This window comes from Megalobrama amblycephala, linkage group LG17, assembly GCF_018812025.1.
Source record: "Megalobrama amblycephala isolate DHTTF-2021 linkage group LG17, ASM1881202v1, whole genome shotgun sequence".
Taxonomy (NCBI): domain Eukaryota; kingdom Metazoa; phylum Chordata; class Actinopteri; order Cypriniformes; family Xenocyprididae; genus Megalobrama; species Megalobrama amblycephala.
Window position 1 is genome coordinate 6,322,766 of NC_063060.1, and position 27,314 is coordinate 6,350,079.

Below are 27,314 nucleotides of genomic sequence, written 5' to 3' on the forward strand. Positions count from 1 at the left end.
AATAAAATATATAAATATAATACACAAACATAATATAAGGAAATATATCCTGCCATCTGCTGGTAGGATGCTTAATCTCTTCTAAAAACACAACTGTCAACTGTAACATAAAAAAATATTAATTAAAGGCAATAAAATACTATATAATAGGCTATACAATGTGAGAGTATGTAGTTTATATATAGTGATACTGTACTAAAGTGGGCTAATGTGTATTAGTACGAACATGTATGTGACAATACATACACTAATAAGGACAGTCACATGACAAAAACAGTCATTCCAATTCCTTTTTTTGCAAATGAAGTTAATACATTATATAATGGTATACGCCTGATGGTTAAGACACAATGATACTTCATCACAGGCTACAGGTTCTGTCCTAAGAATTCAGGAGCTTCTAAAAATACAACTCCTCTGTCACCGTGTCGCCTATATGCCAGACACAGGGTAGTTTCAACTGTGCAATTAGACTTCTGTAAGCTGTCATTAGTTGGGAAACATATTGTAAATGCAAATTTGGTTAAGCCATCTCTGTTTTAATGATACCCATATAACAGGTGAATTTAAAACTGTAGTGTACATTTGTGAGCCTGTCATAGGAAAGGCCAGATGAGATGAGAATGTCTCCTTTGTGCATCTTGATGTTTCCAGACAGTGCTGAATGTAGGACAAGTGAAAATACCTCTTTTTTTTCTTACTGTTGGGAGTTTTGTTCAGCAACTCTTCGTCCATGTCAGTAGCAGTTTGGAACAGTGACTCTTCTGTCTCACTCCTACAAAAAAAAAAAAAAAGTCCTGTTAGAATTTCTACATATAACACGTGTGCTGAAGACAAAATTATGCACAGGAAAAGACACTCAAATTAACCTAAAAGTGTTGTAAGCATCAATACATTTTGTTAGCTAAAAATAAAACTTCCTTCTAAGGAAGTAATTAGATATAACTAAGATCTGTGTTATGATCATCAAACATACCACTGAAGACAGCAGGCTTGCCTTCAGTGAATTGAACAGATACCTAAATAAACATGAGAAAAAAACTACAGCTCACAGCCGGGACAAGAACAATGACAGTTATACTAATCTAGGCAGAATGGCAAGAAAAAGAAACAGATGCTCCTGCGAAAGCAATGTGCCAAAACCGCACATTTACTCAAACCATTAGTTATTCTGGTATGGTTTGCCCAGCAAAGAACTAGGTACTATATATTTAAATCTATTAAACTATATAAGATTGTTTGCTGCCAGTAAAAATGTTGTTCAGCTATATTTGGAATGAAATGCTGCAGTATATACTGCATAATGCCTACTATTATATTTAAACCAGTTCACAGTACACAACGCTAAATGTTTTAAATTGTTACATGAGCTCATTACTAATTCAGTGAATTGCATAAATATGTATATTTGGCTTTTTTTATTGCATTTTGAGTAGATATGTGTACATTTTGCAGGTTGATCAAACAAAGATTCATGAAAAATTACAAAAACAGATATATAACACCTCATTCTGCAAATTACAGTTCACATTTTGGCAAATGTAGCATTTAATCTGCATGGGTAATGCAAGTGATCAGAAAAACTGCATACTGTGCATAGCATACACACTGCGTACTACAAAAAAATAGTAGTATGCTTTAATAATGGTAGTATGACATTCTGAACATACCCTCAGAGTTTTAAATCAAACAATATTTTTAACAGTTCTTTGAATGTAACTGGTCCTACTCGCACCCACTTCAAGTGGGATTTGAACCAGCATCACCAGGGGCGGGCGACCTACCAAGGACACTAAAGACCACAGCCTCTAGCGTCAGTTGCTAGTGCGCCTCTTGAGGCCAGGGGACTAAGGTTTACCTGCACAGCTCTTTACAAGCTGGCCTCCATTACACTCACCACCTTAAACCTCACTCCCAACTGGGTCATGGCACCAATTTGACTGGTCCTCCTCACATCCAAACAAAGCGGATTTGAACCGGCGTCACTGGCATGTGAGGCGGGTGCATTAACAAACTTGAGGCCAGGGGAGTGAGGTTTAACTGCACATCTCTTTAATAGCTGGCCTCCATTACACTCACCACCCTAAACCTTACTCCCATCCGGGTCACGGCACCATTTTACTGGTCACTCACATCCGCTCCAGGCAAAATTCAAACCGGCATCATCAGCATGTGATGCAGGTGCAGTAACAAGCTTGAGGCCAGGGGATTGAGGTTTAACTGCACAGCTCTTACTAGCTGGCCTCTGTTACACTCACCACCATAAACCTCACTCCCATCCGGGTCACGGCACCATTTTGACTGGTTACTCGCATCCCCTCCAAGCAGAATTCGAACCGGCATCACCTGCATGTGAGGCAGGTGCAGTAACAAGCTTGAGGCCAGGGGAGTGAGGTTTAACTGCACATCTCTTTTCTAGCTGGCCTCCTATCCAGGTCACGGCACCAATTTGACTGGTCCTTCACGCACCCGCTCCAAGCAGGATTCAAACCGGCATCACTGGGATGTGAGGCAGGTGCACTAACAAGCTTGAGGCCAGGGGAGTAATGTTTACCAGCACAGCTCTTTACTAGCTGGCCTCCAGTACATGAGCACAGTATGATCTGATTTGCAAAGCGATGTGTATTTTGTGTTTGGAGTGTTTGAGTACTTGAGTTTCTAATTGGTAGTTTTGAAACACCTTGATTAAATGAGTTGTGTGTTTCTTTATTCAGATAGAGGATCATTTACGTTGATTGAGTTTTGTCTGGGTTTGATTAAGCCCTATCGCTGAAAGCTAATGAGTTGCTTTTATGTTCTGCTCCTGTTTGGCCATCTGGATGTGTCTGAGATGAAAGTCACTGACTGAGCTGGGAATGGACATCTCTAATGAGGAGGTGCAGAACATCTTACAAAGGTTGTCCATTTAACAGTCATATTATATTTCTCTCTGTATAAATTCAGACTATTTTTGTTCTACAATATGAAAAGAATGTGTTTGTGTTAAATGACCCCTCTGGTTTCCTGGTGTCTTCTTCAAACATTGACGACAATGGACTGGAGGTACAGTTTAACTGACACTGACCTGGAAGAGGTCATTAGACAAAGAAAACACAATTTTGTCTATAAATACACAATTTAACAGGCTTTGATCCCTTTGTAAACAGCACTTCTGATGTGAACATGGTAGTTTTTTTGCATTTGTGGCAGGTGCTGGATTTTGGCGACAGGCTTACCATTCCCAACGGGTACACAGAGAAGGAGGAGGAGAAGACCTTGGGGATCTGGTGGAAGCAGCTGGTGCTGGAGCAACGGCAGGACCAGTATCCAGGACAGGAATAACACTTTATTAAAGCCTTTAATGCATTATAAAAGTATTTCTAATGCATTAATTAAGCCTTGTAATGCACCTGATAATGCATTGTATGATATGATCTCATGAATAATTGTAACCACAGTTATAAAACATTATTATACGTTTATCTATTCATTGAACACACCTATTATGCATTATAACATACATGATGAATACCTTTATAAACCATTATACAGAAAGGTTTTAAGTAAATTGTTACCAAAGTTTTTAAGCAAGTGTGTACGTAATTAGCATTTCTCAATATTTAGACTTTTTTAAATCTAGAAGCAAATGTAGTCTGTTTTTTAACTGTTAATCTAATCTAAAGTGATCCTAAGAGAATATCATATGTCATAAAATATAGGCTATTACTCAATAGTTTCATAAGATGAAATGCATTGCACTGTGAGTTATTTGGCTGTGTTGTTGTGATTGGGTTTCTTTCAGGTCCATTCTTCCAGATAAAACAGGTGTCACTGTGGAAGGAAAACAATGTCAGAATGTTAAAAATTGCACCAGAATCTATCTACCATGAAATGTCGGCTATGAACAGATGGGATTCTGAATAAGTGTTTGAACATAAATGTCTCCAGCAAAGAATAACCATAGACAACTGGACATTATGCACTATATGCATATGGAAATGCATTTGCTGGCTTGGGGGAAACGTCACTCTTGAAGGCCTACCATTAAAGTTGAACTACATTATTCATGGGCGTAGCTGGACAACTGAGCTTGGGGGAGACAGACCGAGCCAGTCGCTTGAAATAGTCAGTCATCATTTTAATCACATTCTATAGTATACCTACATATAGATAGCACACGTACGTCTACAAGATGTCTGTTAAAGATCACTTCATCTGGAAAGCATCTGGTGTTTACAAACATCTGATAGACACCTTTAAGATGTCATGCAGTTTTACATGCATTCTAAATCATAAACATCTTAAAGACCTCTTATAAACGTCTATTTGACGTCTAACAGGAAACGTCCTATAGACGTATTACAGATGAGCAAAGACTCTAAAAAATATGTCTTCCAGACGTAACCACAGACATCAAATAGACGTCTCTGAGATGTGTGATATCAACTATATAAAATAATATTAAAGTGACTTAGCAATAAACACGTTGAAAATGCACTATAAACACAATATTTTAAAGTAGGCTTTTATTAAGCAAATAAAGGAGTGAAAAATTACTCACCCTTTGCTTTAAAGCAGACATCTGTTGGGCTGTTATCCGCCAAAATACAGATTCATCACGTGACAACTTACGCATGAGATAGGGGTAGTTTGATGGATTTATTAATTTATTTACAAAATAACAATTCAAAATTGAGTAAAATAACTACATTATATGCATATTTCAAGTTAAAAAATATTATTTATTTGTAAAACTAAATATTAGAATCTTTCAGTCGCTGCTACGCATATTAGGTAACGTACGTTACATCACTAATGACGGGTAGAATCAGTGTCAGTTTAAACAGCTGAAAAGTGCCCAAAAACACTCTAAAACCAGCCAGAATATCAACAAGGACCACCAACCTTTGCAAGGCATGATACTGCCTACATCTCCAACATCCTGGGCATTATTTAATATTTCATATACTGCCATCGATCTCGCCATTTATGAGGTACATGCGCAAAAACACTTAAACAAGAAGCCCTCGGTATTTTATGCCATTATTATACCTATAAATAAATATCATGTAATGGAATTGGCTTGGTATTTTCTCTTTGGATTGTTTCATTTGTAGTCGACTCCATTGGACTGTACTTTCATATCACTGCCGGGTACCTTATTGATTTGCTGTAAAGTAATACGCCTCTGTAATGCTGTTACTAAATCATAAAGGAATATACGACTGTGTCTCAGACACTAACAGTTACGACCACTTGAAGAGAAGGCGGATGATTGATTTATAGGTAGCAGTTATCATTGTCATAAACCGTGGTGCTCCTCAACCTTCACCAATATCACATTAAAAACTACTTAAGTGTCATCAAATGCTCTCCGTGGGATTGCAGATAATGCAATGAGCCTATAAATTTCTGTCTGGCTTTAATTGTTGTTAATGATATAATATGCAACATACTGCATACTGTGCAATATTATATTCTCCATACTATTAAAAAAGGATATTTTAAAAATGGCTATTTTGCATTTGTATTCAAATTTTGTATTAAAATCTCATAACTCTCAGGTGTGTCTGTAGTAACTTGCATGACGAAGGAGATAAATAACCAAAACAGTCTTTATTAAATCCACAACGGAAAACTCAGGAGACCACTGGAGAAAAAGTAAACAACCATGTTAAAATTAGACGATACTGGACAAGGGAACTGAAAGAACTGAGGGCTTAAATACTGACAAGGGTAATAAAAGTGAACAGAAACAGGTGTGGAACTAAGCAACCAAGGAAACTAACTAGAAACTCAGGCAGGCAAAACAGGAACAAAACACAGTGAACATGTTTTAAAATGTAATTTATTCCTGTGATGCAAAGCTGAATTTTCATTACTCCAGTCTTCAGTGTCACATGATCCTTCAGAAATCATTCTAATATGCTGATTTGCTGCTCAAGAAACATTTCTTATCCATGCTGAAAACAGTTAAAGGTGCCCTAGAACGTTCTTTCACAAGATGTAATATAAGTCTAAGGTGTCCCCCTGAATGTGTCTGTGAAGTTTTAGCTCAAAATACCCCATAGATGTTTTTTAATTAATTTTTTTAACTGCCTATTTTGAGGCATCATTAACTATGCACCGATTCAGGCTGCAGCCCCTTTAAATCTCGCGCTCCCTTTGCTCCATCTGCCATTTTTCGCTGTTGTCCTTGCTTGCTTACCTAGTCTGTTGATTCAGCTGTGCACATCCAGACGTCCTGCCCTTGTGTAATGCCTTGAACATGAACTGGCATATGCAAATATTGGTGGCGTACATATTAATGATCCCGACTGTTACGTAACAGTCGGTGTTGTGTTGAGATTCGCCTGTTCTTCGGAGGTCTTTTAAACAAATGAGATTTACATAAGAAGGAGGAAACAATGGTGTTTGAAACTCAATGTATGTCTTTTCCATGTACTGAACTCTTGATATTCATCTATGCCAAGGTAAATTCAATTTCTGATTCTAGGACACATTTAATATTTGCCTAATATTTTTGTGGAAACCATAATACATTCTTTGATAAATAGAAAGTTCAAAAGAACAGTCAGAGAAAATGGAAGGTCAGGTTAGGTGGAATTCACTATGGTATACACTATTCCACACTATGGCTGCGTCCGAAATCGCATGTGCTCCTGAGTAGGTTATTTCAAATAATAATAATAAGAATTTTCTATATAGTATGAATGTGTGTAGAATGAATTTAATCTGGACGTACTGCATTCGCCATGACGTCACTGTCATGTGACCTACCAGCATCCATTGTGTCGCTTCACTGCCATTCACAAAGCCTCTCCCGTGGCCTCATGGGAGAGTAAAGTGTCCATCGTATGCTCACTTCAGAATCTCACCAGTAATAGTACTTAGTACTTTTTGCCTACTCATTTTTGAGTACTGTGAATTCGGACATACTTCTTTTGTCACATACTGTTTTTCACCTACTATATAGTAGAGAACTATGCGATTTCAGATGCAGCCAGTGTGTATACTACACATTTTGACAAATCTAGTAGGTTGTCTGGGTAATTATGGGTAGCAATTTACATACTGTGCACATTATACTTTAGTTTCATATTGCCACTGAAATTTTCTGGAAAATCAGGGAAAATATGTAAGTCTAATCACTTAAAGTCCATTAGTCAATACTTTTATCCCTTAAAACTAATATTTGATCACCAAAATGCCACATTTAAAAAATATTTCCTGTGAAAGCAAAATTCTTTATGCCTTAAAATAGCTTGAATGTAACTCTACACCCTTGCTTCATTTATTATGCATGGATCTATGAATATGCTAATAGGCCCGCCTCCACTCACTCACACGAGAGATCCACTCGGTCAACTTACTGAGGTAAACGCTGCACAATGCATCGCTTTTTACAATGTCGGACACTTAACGGTAATGAATATGATTAGCCTTTTGCTTGACTACGTTATCAAACAGCTAATAATGCGTTGCTAATGTCACACAAACCATGTTCCCGTTCGCGACTCAGACAGCTGCCTTCTAACAATCAGTATCCTTAGAAATGCTTTGAACACCTCAGAACGTCAGTGAAGAAAGACATATTCATCATTACATCATCATATGTACATCATAAACCTGCTATATTGCTAAATTTACCCGATTTTTATATCAACAGAAAAATATACCGGGATATATTCTCTTGAGACTCCCCTGCTTCAGAGCGAACATAGTTAATGATATATGCTAAAACCCGCCGGCACGTTGACGTGATTGGTTACAAGGTAGTTTGTGGGGTCACAAACACCAGCGATTTTTTGAAACTATCTTTAGATCATTGCAGTTTAAAATAGAAAATACTCAGCAATGGTACTGAATTATGAATTTGCACATGGTTTGTATTAAAGCATATTAAAAACAACACATGGACATATAACCAACATTAAAAAACTTGATTTTCACCACAGGGGGACTTTAAGTAATAGTACACTTCTCTGTAATAAATCAAAGGAATTGAGGTGTCACTCTTGTCAATATCACAAACAGTAATGGATAAGCTACGTGCTAAAAGCTAAATACTTGTGGTTAGGGCTTCAAATTCATAGTATAATGATGTTTGCCTTAGCAAAAGCCACTAAAATAGGAGTAGTATGGGAATATGCCATTCTGAACAACCCCTTAACCAGAGCTGAAAAAACCAGAGTCTTTTACTACGCTAAGACACACTGCTAACCCCAGCCTCCTGCTGGCCTGTGGGACTTTCTCCAGTACGTTCGGGCAGCTAGCCAGCAATCCACTGGCACTGGTGCGCAGACACAAGGTAGCTCTGTGCTCCCTGAGAGAATCCCTATCAAGCACAGAGAGACGCTCTGTATGTCTTAATGGAGGACAAATCTGTTAGCGCAAGGCCAGAGTGTGTGCGTGGGCTCTTCACTGCTGTCACCCATGCAAGCAGAAATGAAATGAATGGAGAGACTTTTAGAGAGGCATGCACTGCTGGAAAAAAAAAACAGCTCAAATCAGCTAAAGCTGGTTGGCTGGTCTTAGCTGGTGTTCTAGCCTGGTCATAGCTGGGTTAGCAAGCTGGTTCTGGAAGGGTTTTGGCCACTTATTTAGTCAGGCTGGTCTTAGCTAGCCTTGGCCAGGCTGAGAGACCAGCTGGTTTTAGCTGTAGGGCACTGAACTGGCAGACTCCAGGGGCCTCATTTATAAAACTTTGCATAGATTTCATCCTAAAAGTGTATGTATGCGCTAAAGCTACATTCTGCGTACGCACGAAAAAAATCAGATTTATAAAGCCATGCGTACGCCAGAACCTGTGCACAAATCCCTTTATAAATCCCAGTCAGCGGAAGAACCTGTGCGTACATGCATCTCCACCCTGTCTCCTCCTCGAAATCACCATTGGCCTATATGGAGCTTATGACACCTAGTTTTAGTATGCATAACCTCATCTGCATATCATTTCCATGCATATTCCCATCCACGTGACACCATGGTCAACACTGTCAAAGGTACAAGACATTGGAAAATATCTGATATGGACTATAAATGCCATTTTGCAATACACTACACTGATAAAAATCATCCAATTTATGTTTTATAATAAATATATCAAAATATACATAAAAACAAAATTGTATAAAATACTTCAGATAAAGGTTTTAGAATAGAGTTGATTCATTCATTTCCACTGGCCAAATAGTATTTAATTGTTTTAAACAATTTGAATAAAATGTAAGCAGTTTTACTGAATATGAGAACATATCTTTTAGGATGTTTATAGGCTATTTTTAGTGGAAACAGATAGGCCTACTTATTATTGCAGAGTAAATACAATTGTCTGACTCGGCACGTCACTGACAAAGTATTTTAAAAAGAAAACGTGCAAATCTTACCGTTTTCCTCAAATTATATCCTTCAATTTATTTATATCCAAATTATATCCTTCGTGGAGGTGCGCAAATTTTCCCGTCAAGTTTGTTTTTATAAATCACAACTTATGCGTCGTAAGTGGCGTACGCATTTTCAGGGCCTGTTTTGTGCGTACGCAAAGTTTTATAAACGAGGCCCCAGATGTGGAGGTGTTTTGTTCTACCTCTAAGCAGCTTAAAGTTTTTGTTTGCCATGTGATTGATTGTAATGCATTTATCTGAATGGTAATTAAGAGGATGAAACCATAATTTCTTTTTTAATATTTCCATAGTATGGGGAAAAATGCTATGGAAGTCATTGGGGTCCATCAACTGTTTGGTTACCCATATTCTTCAGAATATCTTATTTTGTGGTCAGCAGAAGAAAGACACTCATACAGGTTTGGAACAACTTGGTGAGTATATGATGACAGAATTTAAATTTTTTGGTGAACCATCCCTTTAAGTGATTCTTCTCCATAATTTACCAATATTATATTATTACAGTTTTACAGCCATGTAAAGTCACCAGTTCACAGTTAATGTGTGCAAACACTCTCAACCTGATTACAGTCAACCTTTGCTCTATAAACTGCATCTCACAGGCGCCCCTCATCTCTGTGTTCATTGTGTACCCTGTGAGTTCAGTTTGTCTGAACAAGCCTCGAGCAAAATGTTTCCAGGCAAACCTTGAATGCCAGTTGGAGGGTTGTCATGGCAACAGAGTCAGAGCAACTGCACTTTGGAATGCCTGGAGACCCTCTCCAGCTGTGCCCAATGTCTTATCTGGTAACCAATGCCTTATTCAGCAGTGCATTGAAATCTAACTCGGTCAAGTCCACTTACAGACAGACAGACATTTGTCAAGATGCCAAAGTCTGTGATGAAAAAAAGTTACATTTCTAATAAAGTTCTGCTTTCATGTTTCATTTTTTATTAAGTGAAACCCCAGAGAACAGTTCTGCAAAATAAGTTTAGTCTATAAATATTGACTAGATTTGCTTGCTGTAGTAAATAAAACAGATTACTGGAGTACATTTTACAAGAAAGTAGAATTTCAGTCTTTCTACTTCAAAATTTCATGTTTAATTCAGTGTGTAACTTGCCATTTCTTTGTAACTCTGAAATTTCCAACCAATTTCTGAGTGAAAATAGTTTCAAAGTAAATCCTACACCATTTTTTTGTCAGTGTAGTGTAACTAAACTTTTTTCTTGTTAAATAAAAGACCAATAAAAGTCTGTCATTATTGAGGGGGAAAAAAAATGACTCTGGGCCTGGAGACGGGAATATGAAGGTTCATCAAGGTTATTGTTCATTCCTAATATACCCATAGATTGTAAGTGAGGGGCCATTTACACAACAGGGTTTTCACAACTAAAAAAAAAAAGAAAATGGAAAACTTTCTGTGTTTTGGCCATTCATTTACACAACAATGGTGTTTTGGGGGTCTGAAAACACAAACTTTAGTGTAACCATACCCTAAGAGTAAATTTGGGGGCTTGTCCGGGATCTGCACAGACAACAGAGAGAAAACAAACAAGCGCACAACACACAGGAACAGACACACATATTAAATACATGTCACACAATGTAACAGTAATTAGGAAAATAAACAGAAGAATATTCTAATAAAGATCTTTATTCAGTTTTAAATAGGCCAACAAATCGTAAAAATACATAGAGGTCAATAAAATGACAAATCAGCTCCTCGTGTGCATCTCAGCCTCTTGGGATAACGGTTGTAAATTGTCCTCAAAACAATATCGGAAAAAAAATGGATGATTTGCAGGTGTGAAAAAATACTTTGTTGTTGGTAGAATTTTCCATTTTCCAGATTGGTTGATCCTGAGAGTCAGTCAGTCGGTATGGGCTCAAATTCAAATCAGTGAGACAGACGCCAGTACTCACCGGCCTCCAGGCAGCGTAAAGGAACGTTTCAATTGTGATATCACAACACAGGACGTGGCATCATTTCACGGAGTGATAATGCAAAAGAAACGGCAAAAAAAAAAAAAAAAAAAATCATCCAATAGTCCAAGAGTCACCCCACATCCCAAAGAAAACCACGCCAAAAAACAAAACCCCCACAACTGATTAAATAAGATTTACTTAAGAGGACAACACAGGAATATCAGCATTGCTTAAAAAACAAAAACTCAGCTCAACAAAAAAAGACAACATATGCCAACCTACCCGATTCAATCGATTTTCTTATAAGCTCCTATATCTTGGAATGAAGAAATATACATAATTTCAATAATTTAAAGTGACACTATAAGTTAAATAATGTGTGGAGTTTAAGCACAGAGATTAAGTAAAATTTAGGCCATAATTTCTTTGTTTTAATGTGCATCATCCTTCAATTTATTTATTTTTTTGCTTAGGGCTTCTCAATGTAATTTCTACTCAAATGGAGGGGGAATAAAAACAGAAAACGCAAACCTTGACCCCAAACTCGTAGCGTTTTATTGCTCAGATGTGCTTGAAGGCCAAAAAAAAGTGAGCGTGGGTGATCAAAGTGATCAGCTCTAAGAAAGTCAAAAGAACAGTGACGTAATAAGCATTATTCAGCACAAAGCCTCATTCAAATAATCACTGACTCAAAACTTAATTCAGTCACGCTCCTTTGTTTTGTTATTCCTTTTTGAAGACACTTTCACAGAGCTGTCTAAAAAAGCGCAAAGCAAATAAATAATAAAAGAGTAGCTTGGAGAAAAGCCTGAAGGCCAGCACAATTATGACACGGAGGGAAAACGACATAATGCTTATTTGAAGGAAAAAAAAAAAAAATTCATTTTAGTCCTTTAAGGAAACAAAAATGGCCATCTGAGTGTAAATGCAGAGCGCATGCCTTGATGCTTCAACTCTCGGGCTGATGCTGATGAAGACGAGGATGAAGGTGGGAATGGGAATGTCGTCATGATTCCTCGTTTCCTGAGTCGTCCTCGTCATAGCAACAGTCCTCGTCATCGTCATCCTCGTCCTCCAAGTCCTCGTCATCATAGTAATCATCGTATAACAGGTCAGACCCCTCGTCCGGTGCGGGGGCACGCGTGCGCACACAGTACTCTGCCAGGGTGGTGGGAACTTTCACTCCATCCCGTTCTGCCTCGGCTTTAGTGGCCAGAACTTGTTTTCTGTAACAGACACAAACACCTCATGAAATGGATTTTGAAGGAATATTTGGCTTCACATTTGTGTTTACAAACCTTTAGGCCAGACTTACATTACCATAAACATGTTTTCACATTTGATATTACGGTTTGTGGCAATCGACAGCATGCTGCAGACATTAAAGGGGACCTATTATGCCCCTTTTTACAAGACGAGTTTCAGGTGTCCCCAGAATGCGTCTGAAGTTTCAGCTCAAAATACCCCACAGATTATTCTTCCATGATGCAAATGCCCGTTTTTAAATGGAAGGGCAAACCTTCTGTTTTCGTGCATGTATTTTTAAATGCAAATGAGCTGTTGCTACCCACACCTACCCAGAAGAGGGCGGAGCCTTTACAGCTTGTACCTCAGAACAAAGCATCTATTTGGTTTTTATTATAATCTCACGCTCACATGACATTGCATTTCTTCTCATCATAAAAGTTTATTATTTGCATGCATTTTAAAGCCATATCAGTTTAAACTTCTGATGGAAGTGCACAGATCTGAAGCACGCACACAGAAAGCTGGCTGTCAGACGACGTGTCGTGCGAGTATTAAACTCATTTCTCTTTTGCATCTTATTGCGCTTAAACTGTGAAATACACACAAGTTCACATAAACACAGTCGGTTATGTATAATATGTATATAATATATTAGATATCTCATATCTATGTATTAATGTGACAGCAGCTTAATATACAGTTCCTACTATATCTGCTGTATATGCTGTTACTATGAATCAAACAACAAAAGAAAAACAGAAAATTACTCACTGCTCTTGACTGAATAACTTTAGTAGCTTTAATAAGAATACTTTTCTTACTTGAATGCTGCTGTTGTTGTTAAAATGCTCTACAGCTCACTCAAGGGAGGAGCTAAGCTAAGTGAATTTTGCATAATAGATCACCTTTAATTTTTTTTAACACCTTTTATAGGCTCAAAATGTTCTTTTTAGTTTAATTTTTATACAGCTGAAATATTAACCATGTAGCTTCTCTTTCTATTTCATTTAGGCTCATCTGTCTTAAGCAGTGGGACATCTTGACATTTTATGTCATATCAGTTCTCTATTTGAGTTGTTGCCCTGAGGTTTTAAGAAGCCAAGGCAGAGAAATAAACAACTGATGTCCTCAAGGATGAAATCTGATGCAAGTCAAATGTCCCAACTCAGACGGTTGAAAACATGAATTGCAACATGCAATAGAGAGCTTGCCAAGACGAGATAAAGTCACTCATGTTTCAGTGACTCATTCAACCACAGGAGGGCACCGCTGACCCAGAAAATAAATCAAAATCTTTATAGAGGGGTTTTCCATTAGCTAAAGTGTTGTTCAGCACCATGCCTTCTAATAGAGCCATCAAAATGTAACAAGCATTAAACAAATAATCATTAAACACAGCTGAACACACACTTAAAGAGGCCATATTCTGTATTTTTGTGCAATCACTTGTTACCTAATGATCTCTGCGTATTCCCGGTCTTTTCCTTTACTCTCTCTCCATTTGCGGTACATGACAGAAGCGTCCACATTGGCCGGAGAAAACGTGTTGGGTTCGTTCAGTAGAGAGATGACACTCAACAGTATAGTTCTGAAACACACAAACAGACACTCAATGTTATAATGTCATTACCTTTAAGCTCATCTGTCCCAGAGCTTCTTTGTGCTGCATTCTCCTAAAGATGTGAGGAGATTTTACCCAAGAGGATCAGTCTTTATGTACTGCTTACAGCTACTCCAGTGACCTCACATTTGCAGTTGAGATACAGAGTAACTTCAGTTACCAAGTTGGTAATGAAACAACATAAAGTAACTTAAAGGCACAATATGTAAGATTTTTTTTTTTATTAAAATATCCAAAAACCACTAGAACAATGTTATAGACTTTGTTGACTTGTGAACTTACATTATCCTGAATGTTTCCAACAATGTTTAAATCCAGAGAAATCAGCTTTTTTAACCAGGACACGGACCGTGTCATTGCGTCGACTGTCAATGGCATCATATGCGCACTAGCTTCAATTTCCAGTTTTACGAATATCGACCTAGATTACTGCAAAATGCAACAAGTCTCTCATAGCAGCCACTGAGCGAACACACAGAGTCAAGTTATAACATAACGTTCAACAGTGTATTTAGTACAATTGTTTTAACCATGTAAAACAGTGCTGCGTTACCTCACATATGCAACGAAAAGAGCGGAAGAGGCCGACTGCAGCATAAGCATATTAAAAGCTCCGCTGAACTCAAGATCGGTGTGCATCGCTCCAGCTGCCTCGTCCTGCTCCCACGGCTCTCGACCCACCCTGCTTCATACCACCGCAAGGTTAGTAAAACTGCTGAAGACAACGACGCCCATGAATCACACGCTCATTCACGGCGTCATCAAGCTATGCCTTTGTTTTGAATAAGCAACATCTACTGGTGAAAATTACATATTGTGCCTTTAAGTACTGTTTGCGTAACCACTCTTACAGCCATTCATTGTCAAAAGAGTAAAGTGTTCTAAAGTTAGTAATTAGATGTAGGCCAAAATAAATAAATTCATAATAGCATAAATAATAATAAATATTATTATCGTTATTATTAATGTTATCGCCATCACCTGCTTTCAAATGGAGCGGCAATTAATAGACAGAGCCGTAGTTCACTGACAAGCTACGCAATATCGCGTTCATTATCGAAGGCGATTCTTCTGCGATAATGAATGCGATATTGCGTGGCTTGTCAGTGATCTACGGTTCTGTCTATTAAATGGCGCTCCATTTGAAAGCAGGTGATGGCGATTTAGCGGTAATCAGGGAACCGGCTTTACTGACGAAATGCGCGTGACAATCGCATGCGATATATCGCCCAGCCCTAGTTATAATTATTTACTAGAGTTATGATACAAAATTAATTGATATATACATGTGGTGTAATTAATATGTCAAACAGAAAGAAAATAAATCAGTTCTACACATTAGTTATAAGTAGGACAATATTCAATACTTTTTTTTGTCATTTCCTTTTGAAAATGTAAAAAAAAAAGACTTGATCTGGAAAACATGATCCCATGAAAAAGACATGATCTGGATAGAACAACTATTGTTACAAAAGTACATACAAATTGTCTACTGTAAAATCAACACTAGTTAAAAAAAATAATAATAATCTAGACATAGTGACCACTTAGTACTTTATAAATGAACACAAAAGGAACATTTAAAATCATATTTATTTCTCAAACTAAATAAGTCACTATAAACAACAACCTAAATCTGATCGGGGGAACACTGTAGGTTTTGACAGTGTAAACAATGCAACATTCAGTGTGCGGGGTCAAAATAGTACAAAAATGTACAGCGACAGGTGTTCAGTGTTCACAACAAACAGCACAAATGATTAACATGAGCTTCCTGGAAGACACTAGCTTTTCCACCGAAGCACAAAACCCAGTGAAACAAAACACCAGACTAACTAGAACAGAGATCAGACTCGAGGGAGGAAACACACAAATACACAGATCTCCACTGAGATGCTTTCCATAAGGGAAGCAACAGGAAACTCATGAACACAAAACCAGCCTGGTCACTCTTCCTATAATTCTGTTAGTGGAGAAAATACATGATCACTCTTTGTGACAGCTACTGCTGAAGATCTAACCTGTAGACCCCTGAAGAGAAATTCATTTGCACAGCACACAATGTAAAAAAAAAAAAAAAAACCAAAACATTTTCTTTGTGGAAAATTGCCAGAATAAGCTGCAAAGTGGATCAAACTTTATGCTGATAATCAAACAAGTCTGACTCCATACCTGACATTCTGTGTGGGGTTCCACCTCTCTGAGGGAAGCTCTCCGCTCTGTGGATCATCTACTGGAGGATGTAGAATGGAGATACACACGTCCCCATTCTGGGAAAGCACACACAGAGATTCAATCAATCACATGATCATTATGCTTTCATGAAGCAAAACAAGCATCTTCAGTGAAGCCCTCGCCTCCACACCACTGCTGTGAGTACTCCGAGTCAGAGCGAGACGTGTGAAAGGGAGATGAGGAGAAAGAACCTGTCAGAACTGAAGGACGGCCTCTGCAGAACTCTGAAAAGCCTTGTGCATGCACTGAATAAATATCCAATACATGGAAATATACTGGTGCATGGGGAAGGCCATATGGCCACAATCTTCAAAAATCAATTTTATATCACAGTAATGGTATGTCACAATATAGTTAAACTTCCTGTAAATTCCACCAAAAAATGTTTTTTATATAAATGCATTACCATGTATTCATGCAGTTTTTAATAATTATCCAACAATCTAGTCAAAATGTACCTCATCTTTGTTTATTTCTCTTTTTTTTTTTTTTTTAAAAAAAGACTTGGTGAACTCAAACCAAAAAAATTAACAAATTAAAGCTCCATCTGGCACCAAAAACAGCTGCTTCACATTATGTAACACTTCAGTTAAAAACAAACTAAAACAGTAATAAATTATCCATATTAATTGCAACTAAAACTACTAAAAACAAATTCTGTTAACTGAAAGCCAAAATAAAATAAAATAAATTAGATTAAAAACATATTTTAAGTTAGTTGCTAAGGTATTTTTTTGTTTCTTTTGTAAGTTTAAGTTGAAATACTAACTCCTGGTTTCACAGAACAGGCTTAAAGGATTAGTTCACTTGCAAATGAAAATTACCCCAAGCTTTACTTACCTTTAAGCCTTCCTAGGTGTATATGACTTCCTTGTTTCTGACGAAGGCAATCAGAGAAATATTAATAAATATCCTGACACATCCGAGCTTTACAATGACATTAATGCGCTACCAAACGAGTATGAGTTGATCCATCCATCATAAACATATTCCACACTCCAGGGGGTTAATAAAGGCCTTCTGAAGTGAAGTGATGCATTTGTGTGAAAAAAAAAAAAAATCCATATTTAACAAGTTATGAAGTAAAATATCCAGCTCCCTCCAGAAGCTGGATATTCATATGGAAGGAGGTCTGGTGGAAGCTGGATATTTTACTTCATAACTTGTTAAATATTAATATTAACCCTCCGAAGCCACGTGGAATATGTTTATGATGGACGGATGTGGATGGAGACACTTTCTTCAGCTCATACTCTTTTGGTAGCGCATTACTGCCATTATAAACCTCGGATGAGTCAGGATATTTCTCAGATTGTCTTTGTCAGAAACAAGAAAATCATATCCACCTTGGATGGCTTGAGAGTGAGTAAACCTTGGGGTAATTTTCATTTGAAAGTGAACTAATCCTTTAAGCTAGTCCCAGACTAAATGAATGTTTGATCTGTTTTAACTGAAAGCAACTTGCACTTACATATCTTAAAACATGTCACCGTCACCATTGTGTCTCAAGATGCACACCAGTAATGTTTGTTTATAAGGCACGATTATAAAAGCAACTTAAATGTCCTAATTGACTAAGGTCTAATCCTGGCTTAATCTAAACCCTGTCTGTGAAACCAGACCTAAAATTAAAGCTAAAGAGAAAGGGGCAATATGTAAGAATTTTCACATATGAATCACTTTTTTTATTGCCAATGTGTGAACAGCTTGTCAAAAATTGATGCCAGTGAATTGCACACTGATGCAAACATATCCACATCGCTATGATCAGATGCCTTCTTAAAGGTAGGGTACGCAATGTCTTTCATTTACTATTTGTGTTATACTGGTTGAAACTCTCTTCACATCCTGATAGCAATCAATAATAGAAGTGGTCTAAATAAAAAAAATGTTCATCCAATCATTGCATTCGGTCCGAATGCAGTGATAGGATGTCCTACCAGCCTGTCAACATATGCATTTCCATACCACTGCGCACCTGCTCGCGCAGACATCACACGTCATCGGCGCAGTCTGTAAGGCTATGCACCTTTTACAGTTCCTCTTGAACCAAAACAAGGAGCTTTCACGCCATGTCATAACCGTAATTACAAGATGGCAAACCGTGACGTTCTACCGGTGCTGTTCACATCCTCAGACTCAGATTTATGCATTTCTATGTCAACTCTACCAACGCCAAAATGAATCTGCAGCAGGTACAACCACCTGACTGCTTTGTAATGTTATGTGCTTTGAGACATGAGGTAATTTAATGCCGTCTCTTGTTACGTGTAATTAATTGTTTTTCTCCAGTTTCATTAATTAAATTATGATGCAAGACTGAATTTAATACACAATGTCAGTTATGGGGGCAACTGTAATATTTGTAAAATTTGATGTTATAAAATACGCTTAAATAGATATTTATAAATATTATAATGTAAGTGTGTTATTAACCCAGTCAACCTATTTAACACATAGCAGCCATTTACATTCAATTGTTTCAAGAGTTCAAATAATGTGTTGCTTTTCATATCTGTTCCTAAGTGTTTAGTGGCAATTGCCAAGATACAAAGGTTCATGTTTGCCTGGTGCATTAATCCAGGGCTCAACTGAGAAAGAAATGAGGAAGCACAACGGACAAGCCACGTGCCACAGTACACAGTGTGAGGGCTGAAACAATCCTCTGACCTCATAGATGTTGGGGTGCCACATCTTGGTGAGGAATCTGAACGTGGGTGGGGAGTAGGGGTAATCGATTGGGAACTTAATGCGAGCCTGCAAAACAAGACAAAAAACAACCGTCAGGACAATCAGGACAAACTCTGTCCCATGCATATTTGTTTTATTAAGTATTATGGCTAAATTGGTTATGATCTCAGCTGCCAATAGGGCTGTTTTTACTCTTGTTTTAATTGTTTGGTCTTCCAACCCCCTCACCCGCTGGTCCCTTTTCACATTGTATTCATTTGTCTGCAACGGATGCGTCACAAGAGATGTGAAAAATGCAAGCTGCTTTCCGAAGGCAATTTATTTGGAGACAAGCAACCACGCATAATGTCAAATAGGGGGGTTTCAAACTTTTTGAGACCACCATATATGAATATCCCCTTGTGATGGACCCTCTTCCTAAAACATCAATCAGCAGCTATGCGTTTAAATATTCAGATCCACATATACTGTGAAACAATGATAAAAATATGTAAAATATTATAAGAACAATTTAAGTTCCTATTAAGTTGCTTTCTACCTCTCATTAATATAATGTTTTATAGGTAAAACTATGGCTGTCAACAGAATAAAATGACTTATTAATCTCATGATTTCCCACCCCTCTTAAAAGAGCAGAGTGAAAAACTAATGATTAATAAACTATGTTATTATTAACCCCTCTACGCACACCTTGGCAATCGAATCGCCATTGGCTAGTAAATTTTTTAGTTTACTCGCCAAACTATAGATATATTCCACAAAAACAGCTTATCTTTGTAAAATGGCACATCTTTACATTCATATTTGATATGATCTGAAAGTGCACATTTGCATCAGTCAATCAAGCATTTTTTATAATAGAACTTAAGTAATTAGAACTAAAATGTGGTAAGCATTATGAATGAATGCATATTTCTCATTTTAACAGAACTTAGGACCGGTGGTGGTGCTTGAGACATTGTTGGTCATTCTGTGTTTCTGTTAGAAAAAACTAACAATAATTAGGGATGCTCCATATACCGGCCACCATAAAAGGTATCGACCGATATATGTTCATTTTTAATGTTATTGTTATCGGCTCAATAAGAAAATTTGGCCGATATATTAAAGCAGATAAATAATGGATTATTTCCTTCAGCTGAGACACTTCAGATGCGCAGTGTTCACCATGGTGGTTTTGAATTGCTTGAAATATGATTGGAATCACTTCAAAAAGGAAAATACAGTTAAACAACATGTGCTGTCATTTAGGCTACATAAAATTATGAGAACATTATAATTGTGTGCTTTGGACATGGCTTTTAATGGTGAAACTTTTGTTTTTGTAATTAGGCTCTCAAAAATTATAGAAAAATTTGGATTCAGATTTATCAGCTTTCAAATATAAAGAATTTTCAACAATATAGTGATTGGCCGATTTCAACACACTGCTTCAGAGCTTTACGAATCGAATCAGTGATTCGGATCTCCTATCAAACGGCTAAACTGCTGAAATCACGTGACTTTGGCGCTCCAAATCACTGATTCAATTCGTAAAGCTCCGAAGCAGTGTTTTGAAATCGGCCCATCACTAGATATTGTTGAAAAGTCGTTATTTTGGCACACAAAAAGTATTCTTGTCGCTTTATAACAGGGGTCTCCAAACTCGGTCCTGGAGGGCCACTGTCCTGCAGAGTTTAGCTCCAACCCCAATTAAACATACCTGAACCAGCTAAACAAGGTCAAACTTAGCATAATAGAAACTTCCAGGCAGGTGTGTTGAGGCAAGCTGGAGCTAAACTCTGCAGGACAGTGGCCCTCCAGGACCAAGTTTGGAGACCCCTGCTTTATAATATTAAGGTAGAACCACTGTAGTCACATGAACTGTTTTAAATATGTTTTTAGTACCTTTATGGATCTTGAGATTTTCAATGGCATTGCTGTCTATAGAGGCCTCACTGAGCCATCGGATTTAATCAAAATATCTTAATTTGTGTCCTGAAGATGAACGAAGGTCTTACGGGTGTAGAACGACATTAGGGTGAGTAATAAATGACATTATTTTCATTTTTTGGTGAACTAACCCTTTACGGTACGTCAAATAATCTACGCATCCATTGAGATGAACTGAAATAGTACGAAACTCTCAAGCACTCAGTCAATGTTCAAGACAAGGCGAGAGAAAACATATCTGTGCTAATCTTATACTGTACTTGGCCTTTAACTCAAACACAGGCCAGTGAAATCTAACAAATTATTAGCCAATGGCTAATGATAGATATTACTTAGTCGCCAAGCATGAAAATTTAGTTTACATATGCGAGTGATTTACTCACATTGTAGAGTGTTGTTATTATTTAAAATTATTATTTACAAACTATTTTTCCAACCTTTTGGCCAAAACTCTTTGCACTCCCTTGCAGCCCGATTTTCCAACAGTAAACTGGACTGGAAAACAGCTTTCACAACAGCCAAACTCTGACATTAAATGGACTTGGGTCCACACCAAAAGCTCTAGTGTCAAAGCTTCTAAAGACTGTAGTACCATTTTAAAAACCATTCTGCAGAATTCCCCCACTCCGAAAAAACTCATTCTGGTTCTGCTGGACAATGCAGCTGAACACAAAGTTCAAAACGATCAACATCACAGTGCAGTCAGCTGGTACACTGCAGAGAGATTTCTTATATACAGCAGCTTTGGAGGATTCTGTCTCAGGGTGAGCCCAGGACAGCTGCTCTTAATAGGATTGGAGACGCATCACATTGCAGGAGAACAGTGCAGATGGACAGGAGGGAAAATCTGAGAGAAAAACATACAAATGGACAGAGAGCTGGAAAACCAGGAAGTGGGGCAAATCATTTTTTGGCACGAAAACAACTAGGTTAAACATCCGTTACGCAAGAGATATGCCCTCCATCTCTATTCAATACAGACCTAATTATTTTCTAGTCTCGTGGCAAAACTGCCCTTGAAACAATTTAGGCTGCTACTATTGGAACTGGACATACTGACATTCAAATACATTATACTAAAATCACTATATTGAAAGGAACAGTTCAACTAGAAATTTGGTCATTTACTCACCTCTCTGTTATTCCAAACCAATGGAAGCTTGTTTCTGCCACTAAATAAATAAAAAAGGTAATTGCAACTTTTTTCATCTCACAATTCTGACCTTTTCTCGCAATTGTGAGTTTTTAATCACGCAATTCTGACATTATATCTCACAATCCTGACTTTTTTTCACAATTGCGAGTTATAAAGTCAGAATTGCATGATATAAACTCGCAATTCTGAGAAAACATCTCTTTTTCCCCCCTCACAATTGGACATTATAATACAATTCTCACAATATCTCACAATTCTGACTTTATACCTCGCAATTTTGACAATTTATAAATTGCAATTCTGACTATTTATAACTTGCAATTCTGACTATGACACAATTCTGATTTCATATCTCGCAATTGTGAGAAAAAGTCAGGATTGTGAGATATAATGTCAGAATTGCGTGATTGAAAACTCGCAATTGCGAGAAAAGGTCAGAATTGTGAGATAAAAAGGCAATTACCTTTTTTATTTAATGGAGGAAACAAGCTTCCATACTAACCTGTATGACTTTCTTCCATTGAACATAAAAGGAGAAGTCTAAATCTAAAGATTCGCTGTTCTTACTTGTACAATAAAAAGTAAATTGGGTTGGATGCTGTTAAGCCCCACAAATGGACAATAATAACAACATAAAAACCATAGTTCTTAGTCCATATGGCTTTATAGTCACCTAAAGCCATGTGATAGTTTTGGCATGAGTAACTAAACAAAAATCTAGTCTTTATTCAATAAAATTGCTTGTCTCCACCATAGCACTCAAATTTTATTTGCTTCCATTCAAAAACGTTAAGTGAAGACATATCACGCTAGGTTTGTCACCAATGATGCCAAATGGAATTATTATTTGCATAACCGAGAACGAGAGGGACAGATTTTCAGTGAAAAATTACAATATCTTTCCATTCCTCTCACAAACCCACTATATGGTTTTCAAACATACACTAATGTCCAAAAATGTTTGGTTAGTAAGATTTTTTGTGTTTTTGAAAGAAGTCTCTTATGTGTAACAGGGCTGCATTTATTTGATCAAAAATAAAGTAAAAACAGTAATATTGTGAAATAGTATTTTACAATTTGTATAATGGTTTTCTATTTTAATATATTTTAAAATGTAGCCTAATTTATGACTGTGATGCCAAAGCTGAATTTTCAGCATCATTACTCCGGTCTTCAATGTCACATGATTAGTGAACAGTGAAACAAAATTTACAGTATAGGGGAGAAAAAAAAAATGTGTTAAAGCAGTTTTGTTCAGTTCAGTGGCGTCATAACAGTCAAAAACAGAAATAATATATATATATCTGTTGTTCTGTTTATCGGTTATGGGGCACATGCTAAGCATGCAAATAATCAGTATCAGTTATAAAAAGTCAATATCGGTCCTTCAGATATCATTCTAATATGTTGATTTGCTGCTCAAGGAACATTTCTTATTATTATCAATGTTGAAAACAGTTGCTTTTGTTTTGTGGAAATCAAAATTTATTTCAGGATTCTTTGATGAAAAGAAACTAGTTCAAAAGAACAGCATTTATTTGAAATAGAAATCTTTTGTAACATTATGAATGTCTTTTCTGTCACTTTTGATCAATTTAATGCATCATAAAAGTATTTATTTCTTTTTTTTTTAATCTTCATTGATCCTAAACTCTTGAATGGTAGTCTAAGTGATAAGGATGACTTATATGGTGCTTTTTGCTAGCTCAACGGCATTCATCAACACTTCCCCTTTTGCTTTCCAAAGAAGAACGTCAGTCATACTGATTGGAACAACATGAGGGTGAATACATGACAATAATCATTTCTGGGTTAAGTGACCTTTCAAAGAACGCGTGTAACTATTCCAAAGCAAGTTAGGCACAACTGGTTTCAGGTTCTTGGCCGACTACAAGATCTTGAAAATATGCCAGCAGAATACTCATTCTATTAACACTGTTGTTCCTGTGAACAGATAAACGGTGCAAATATTTCCCCTTTCAAACAAAGAGAAGCAAGTCTCTGTCATGCAAATACACCCTGATTTATCCCGAAGCAAGGAGCAGTTACAGGTTTGAGTAGCATGCCTTCAGGCTTTGCCAGACAAGAGTTCAGTTTCAACACAAGCTCATATCCTGACACACCAGTGAACAGTGACGCCACTGTTTCTGTATCTGCCAAACCCACTGTACGTGTGTGAGTCGCTGTAAACAAAGACACGAAAAGTCATTGACCTACTTCAAATTGCTACACAACAGTCCAGGCCCTTCCTTTATAGTTCAGGGAGGAACTAACATGAAGCTGAATAATTCAATAAAGCTTCTGACATTATTAAGGTCATTAATTATAAAGCATTCACACTGGTGTGAAGGAACGGGTTTATCTGCTCTGGTGGAATGAGGTGAGACCTTATGCTCCTTTGCTGTCATTACTCTATTTTTATAATTATCATAATAAGAATAACTTGTGGCTCCACAAAGAACAAAACAAAAGACACAATACAGGTCAAACGTGATGTCAACAACTAATACTAAAAAAGTGGTCACTATTAAGTGTTTGGAAGGTCATGAATATTACATTTTTAAAGTTTAATCAATCAGTTTTGATAGACATTCAGCAGAATTGGAAATGATTACAAACACTTTGTCATAAATTATTTTTATAACAACTGGTAAATTGAATCAGTAATAATCTTACAGCAAACCTAAAGTATATTAATACTAGTATGATAAAGAACATTTAACTATAATATTAATAATATTGTTTGTACTAAGTCATGTAAATCATCTCCCCCTCCATCCATCAGAATCACAATGAGTCTGAGGAACAAAGAAACCAAACAAATGAGCCCTATTATCCTCAACAAAGACCCCAAAATCTCATCAAACCGACATCTGATGGAAAACACAAGACATGAGATCATAACCAGGCTTTAAATCAATCAAAAACCTCAATTATATCTAAATATGTCTAAAGAAAACAGACGCGGGGACACATAAAGAGATGCAGTTAGCCAGAGCTGGTTCCAGTTCTAAATATAGACCATAGCCATCTGTTCCTAAAAATAACGCTCATTTACCCCCTAAAACCCCTTACCTTGAAATAGCCCCCTTCATAGTGAGTGTTTGGGGGTCCGAAAATCGCCACTTCCCAGTTGTAGAGATCCGCTTCATCCACTAAAGTGATCTTGAAACCCTCCACTGGTTCCTCCTGTAGAGACTTCATCTCCAGCATTAAAGCTTTCTGTGAGCTGGCGACCTGAGCACTGCTCTGATGGGCCATTTCTGCTTTATTTCTACACAAATGGACTCAAAAAGGGCGAAAAGTTGACAAGATGTGATGATGCGATGAAAGCTGCTTTTCTTTCTTTGTCTGGAGTTGCTAGCTTAGCGAGGAAATGAAAATGTCCTCAAAAAAAGAGAGTATTTTCGATCAAATAAAATGTGTTATTAGCTATAAAGCATTATAAGTGTGTTTTTCGTCGTCCATGAAAGTAAAAAGGGTTGTTTGGATGTTTATATGCGGAGTTTTGTCTGCCAAAAAAATAACAAATCGCGTTCCGGGTTTGTTGTTTTTTTCGTAGCTGAAGGCTAGCTGTGAAAATCCACTTCGACTCAACACTAATCTTCTCTAATGGGAGGTTTTCGTTAAATGTAAATAAATTCAGATGTCTGGATGTACAAAAAGAAGGTCTGCGCTTGAATTCTGTGGCAAGCTGGTCCGTCGAGAAGAAGAAATTGGCGTGAACTAGTAAGTGTGTAGGAGAGTGGCGAGTTATATGAGTCGATGTCCTGGATGCGTCTTTCCTCAATTCCAATGGGGTCGCGGTGCATTGTGGGTGCTGTAGTTCTGACGGCTCACATTACACTGTCAACAGACCTACATTCGCAGACAACATTCCAGTTATTTGACTAATACTAACTCTAATGATTAGTCTAACTAAATAATTAACTAATAATTTATTTGCTGGTGTGTTATATTCATTTTAATTGTCTGTATTGGGGAGAGTAGGGCTAGTTTCACACATCTTAAAGTCTTAGCTAATAGCTATACAAAGGCTTCATTATCCTTCTGTAATTGCCCAGCAAAATGTATTGAACACAAGTACACAACATTCTCAAGTAAACCAAACAAATAATCCTCCATATCATCCATTTATCCGAAACAAAAGGCAAGAAAATCTCGTCAAATCAACATCTGATATCAAAACAGGGCTTAGCATGATTAAATTAGCCATTAAATCAATCAAAAATCTGAATTATATCAACATATTAGAAATCCAATACTGTGTTAGCACTTTAATTAGACAGCATTTACATATAAAATAGGTGAAACTGAAGTTTACATTATAGTTTAAATCTGTCTCAATTGTGTACAAAACCTCTCTGTTTTACAAGCACACGGGTAGACATATGATAGTCAAAACCTCCTAAACCTAAAGCACATATAAAGGATGGTAATATTTTCCATCTTTTATCAGTATTTTAAAATAAATTATATTTGTTATTCAGCAGCTATCTTATACTGTTAATTTAGCTTCAGTACCAGTGAATGTTCAGGAATATCTAATCCAGTTAACAGACTGATGCTCTTATTCTGATTATATCTACTGTCAGTTTATTAATAATCTCTTTTATGTAATCCGTGAATGAGTCAAATGATTGGCTTTTGTCCAGAGGTAGTAAGGCTAAGACAGTAACGATAAAAGTCAGCCAAGATCAGCTGATGTCTGTAGCCATATACAGGCATAATAGTTCATTTATGACAATTAGTGAAATAACAACAGTGATCTATCCAATGATGTCTGAATCTCATATGAAGTCCATTAGATCAATCATCATTGAATGTTTCTCTTCATGTGGGAGAGACTGAAGTAACCTTCTCTCTGATGTTTCTCCACCTGATATGCTGCTAGTTATCTGATACAAATAGGACAGCATGGCATCATGAACTCTCTGGATGTTTGCAAAGGACCATCTGTTAGTCCCTGACATTCATGTTTACAGTTATGCCTTGACATTAAGGAATAGTACAAGTACAGTTGTCAGTAACACGATCTGTTGACTGTATTGTAGGATGCTTTCTCATATAGCAAAAAAAAAAAAACAATTTCAGATGTACTTTTAAATATATTATTAAAAAATGGGTCATTGAATC

At 37.0% G+C, this 27,314-nt stretch overlaps 1 protein-coding gene across 1 annotated transcript; it reads right to left on the reverse strand.

The window, feature by feature from the left end:
* Positions 1 to 11,005: 11,005 nt before the first annotated feature.
* On the reverse strand, positions 11,006 to 26,025 carry cdc34b (cell division cycle 34 homolog (S. cerevisiae) b). Its single transcript, XM_048162606.1, has 5 exons — positions 25,254 to 26,025; positions 19,070 to 19,156; positions 16,337 to 16,434; positions 13,997 to 14,131; positions 11,006 to 12,521 (listed from the first exon to the last, which is right to left on the reverse strand). The coding sequence occupies exons 1-5, from the start codon at positions 25,437 to 25,439 to the stop codon at positions 12,302 to 12,304; spliced, it is 726 nt and encodes a 241-aa protein (XP_048018563.1). The 5' UTR covers positions 25,440 to 26,025; the 3' UTR covers positions 11,006 to 12,301.
* Between the last annotated feature and the right edge of the window lie 1,289 nt (positions 26,026 to 27,314).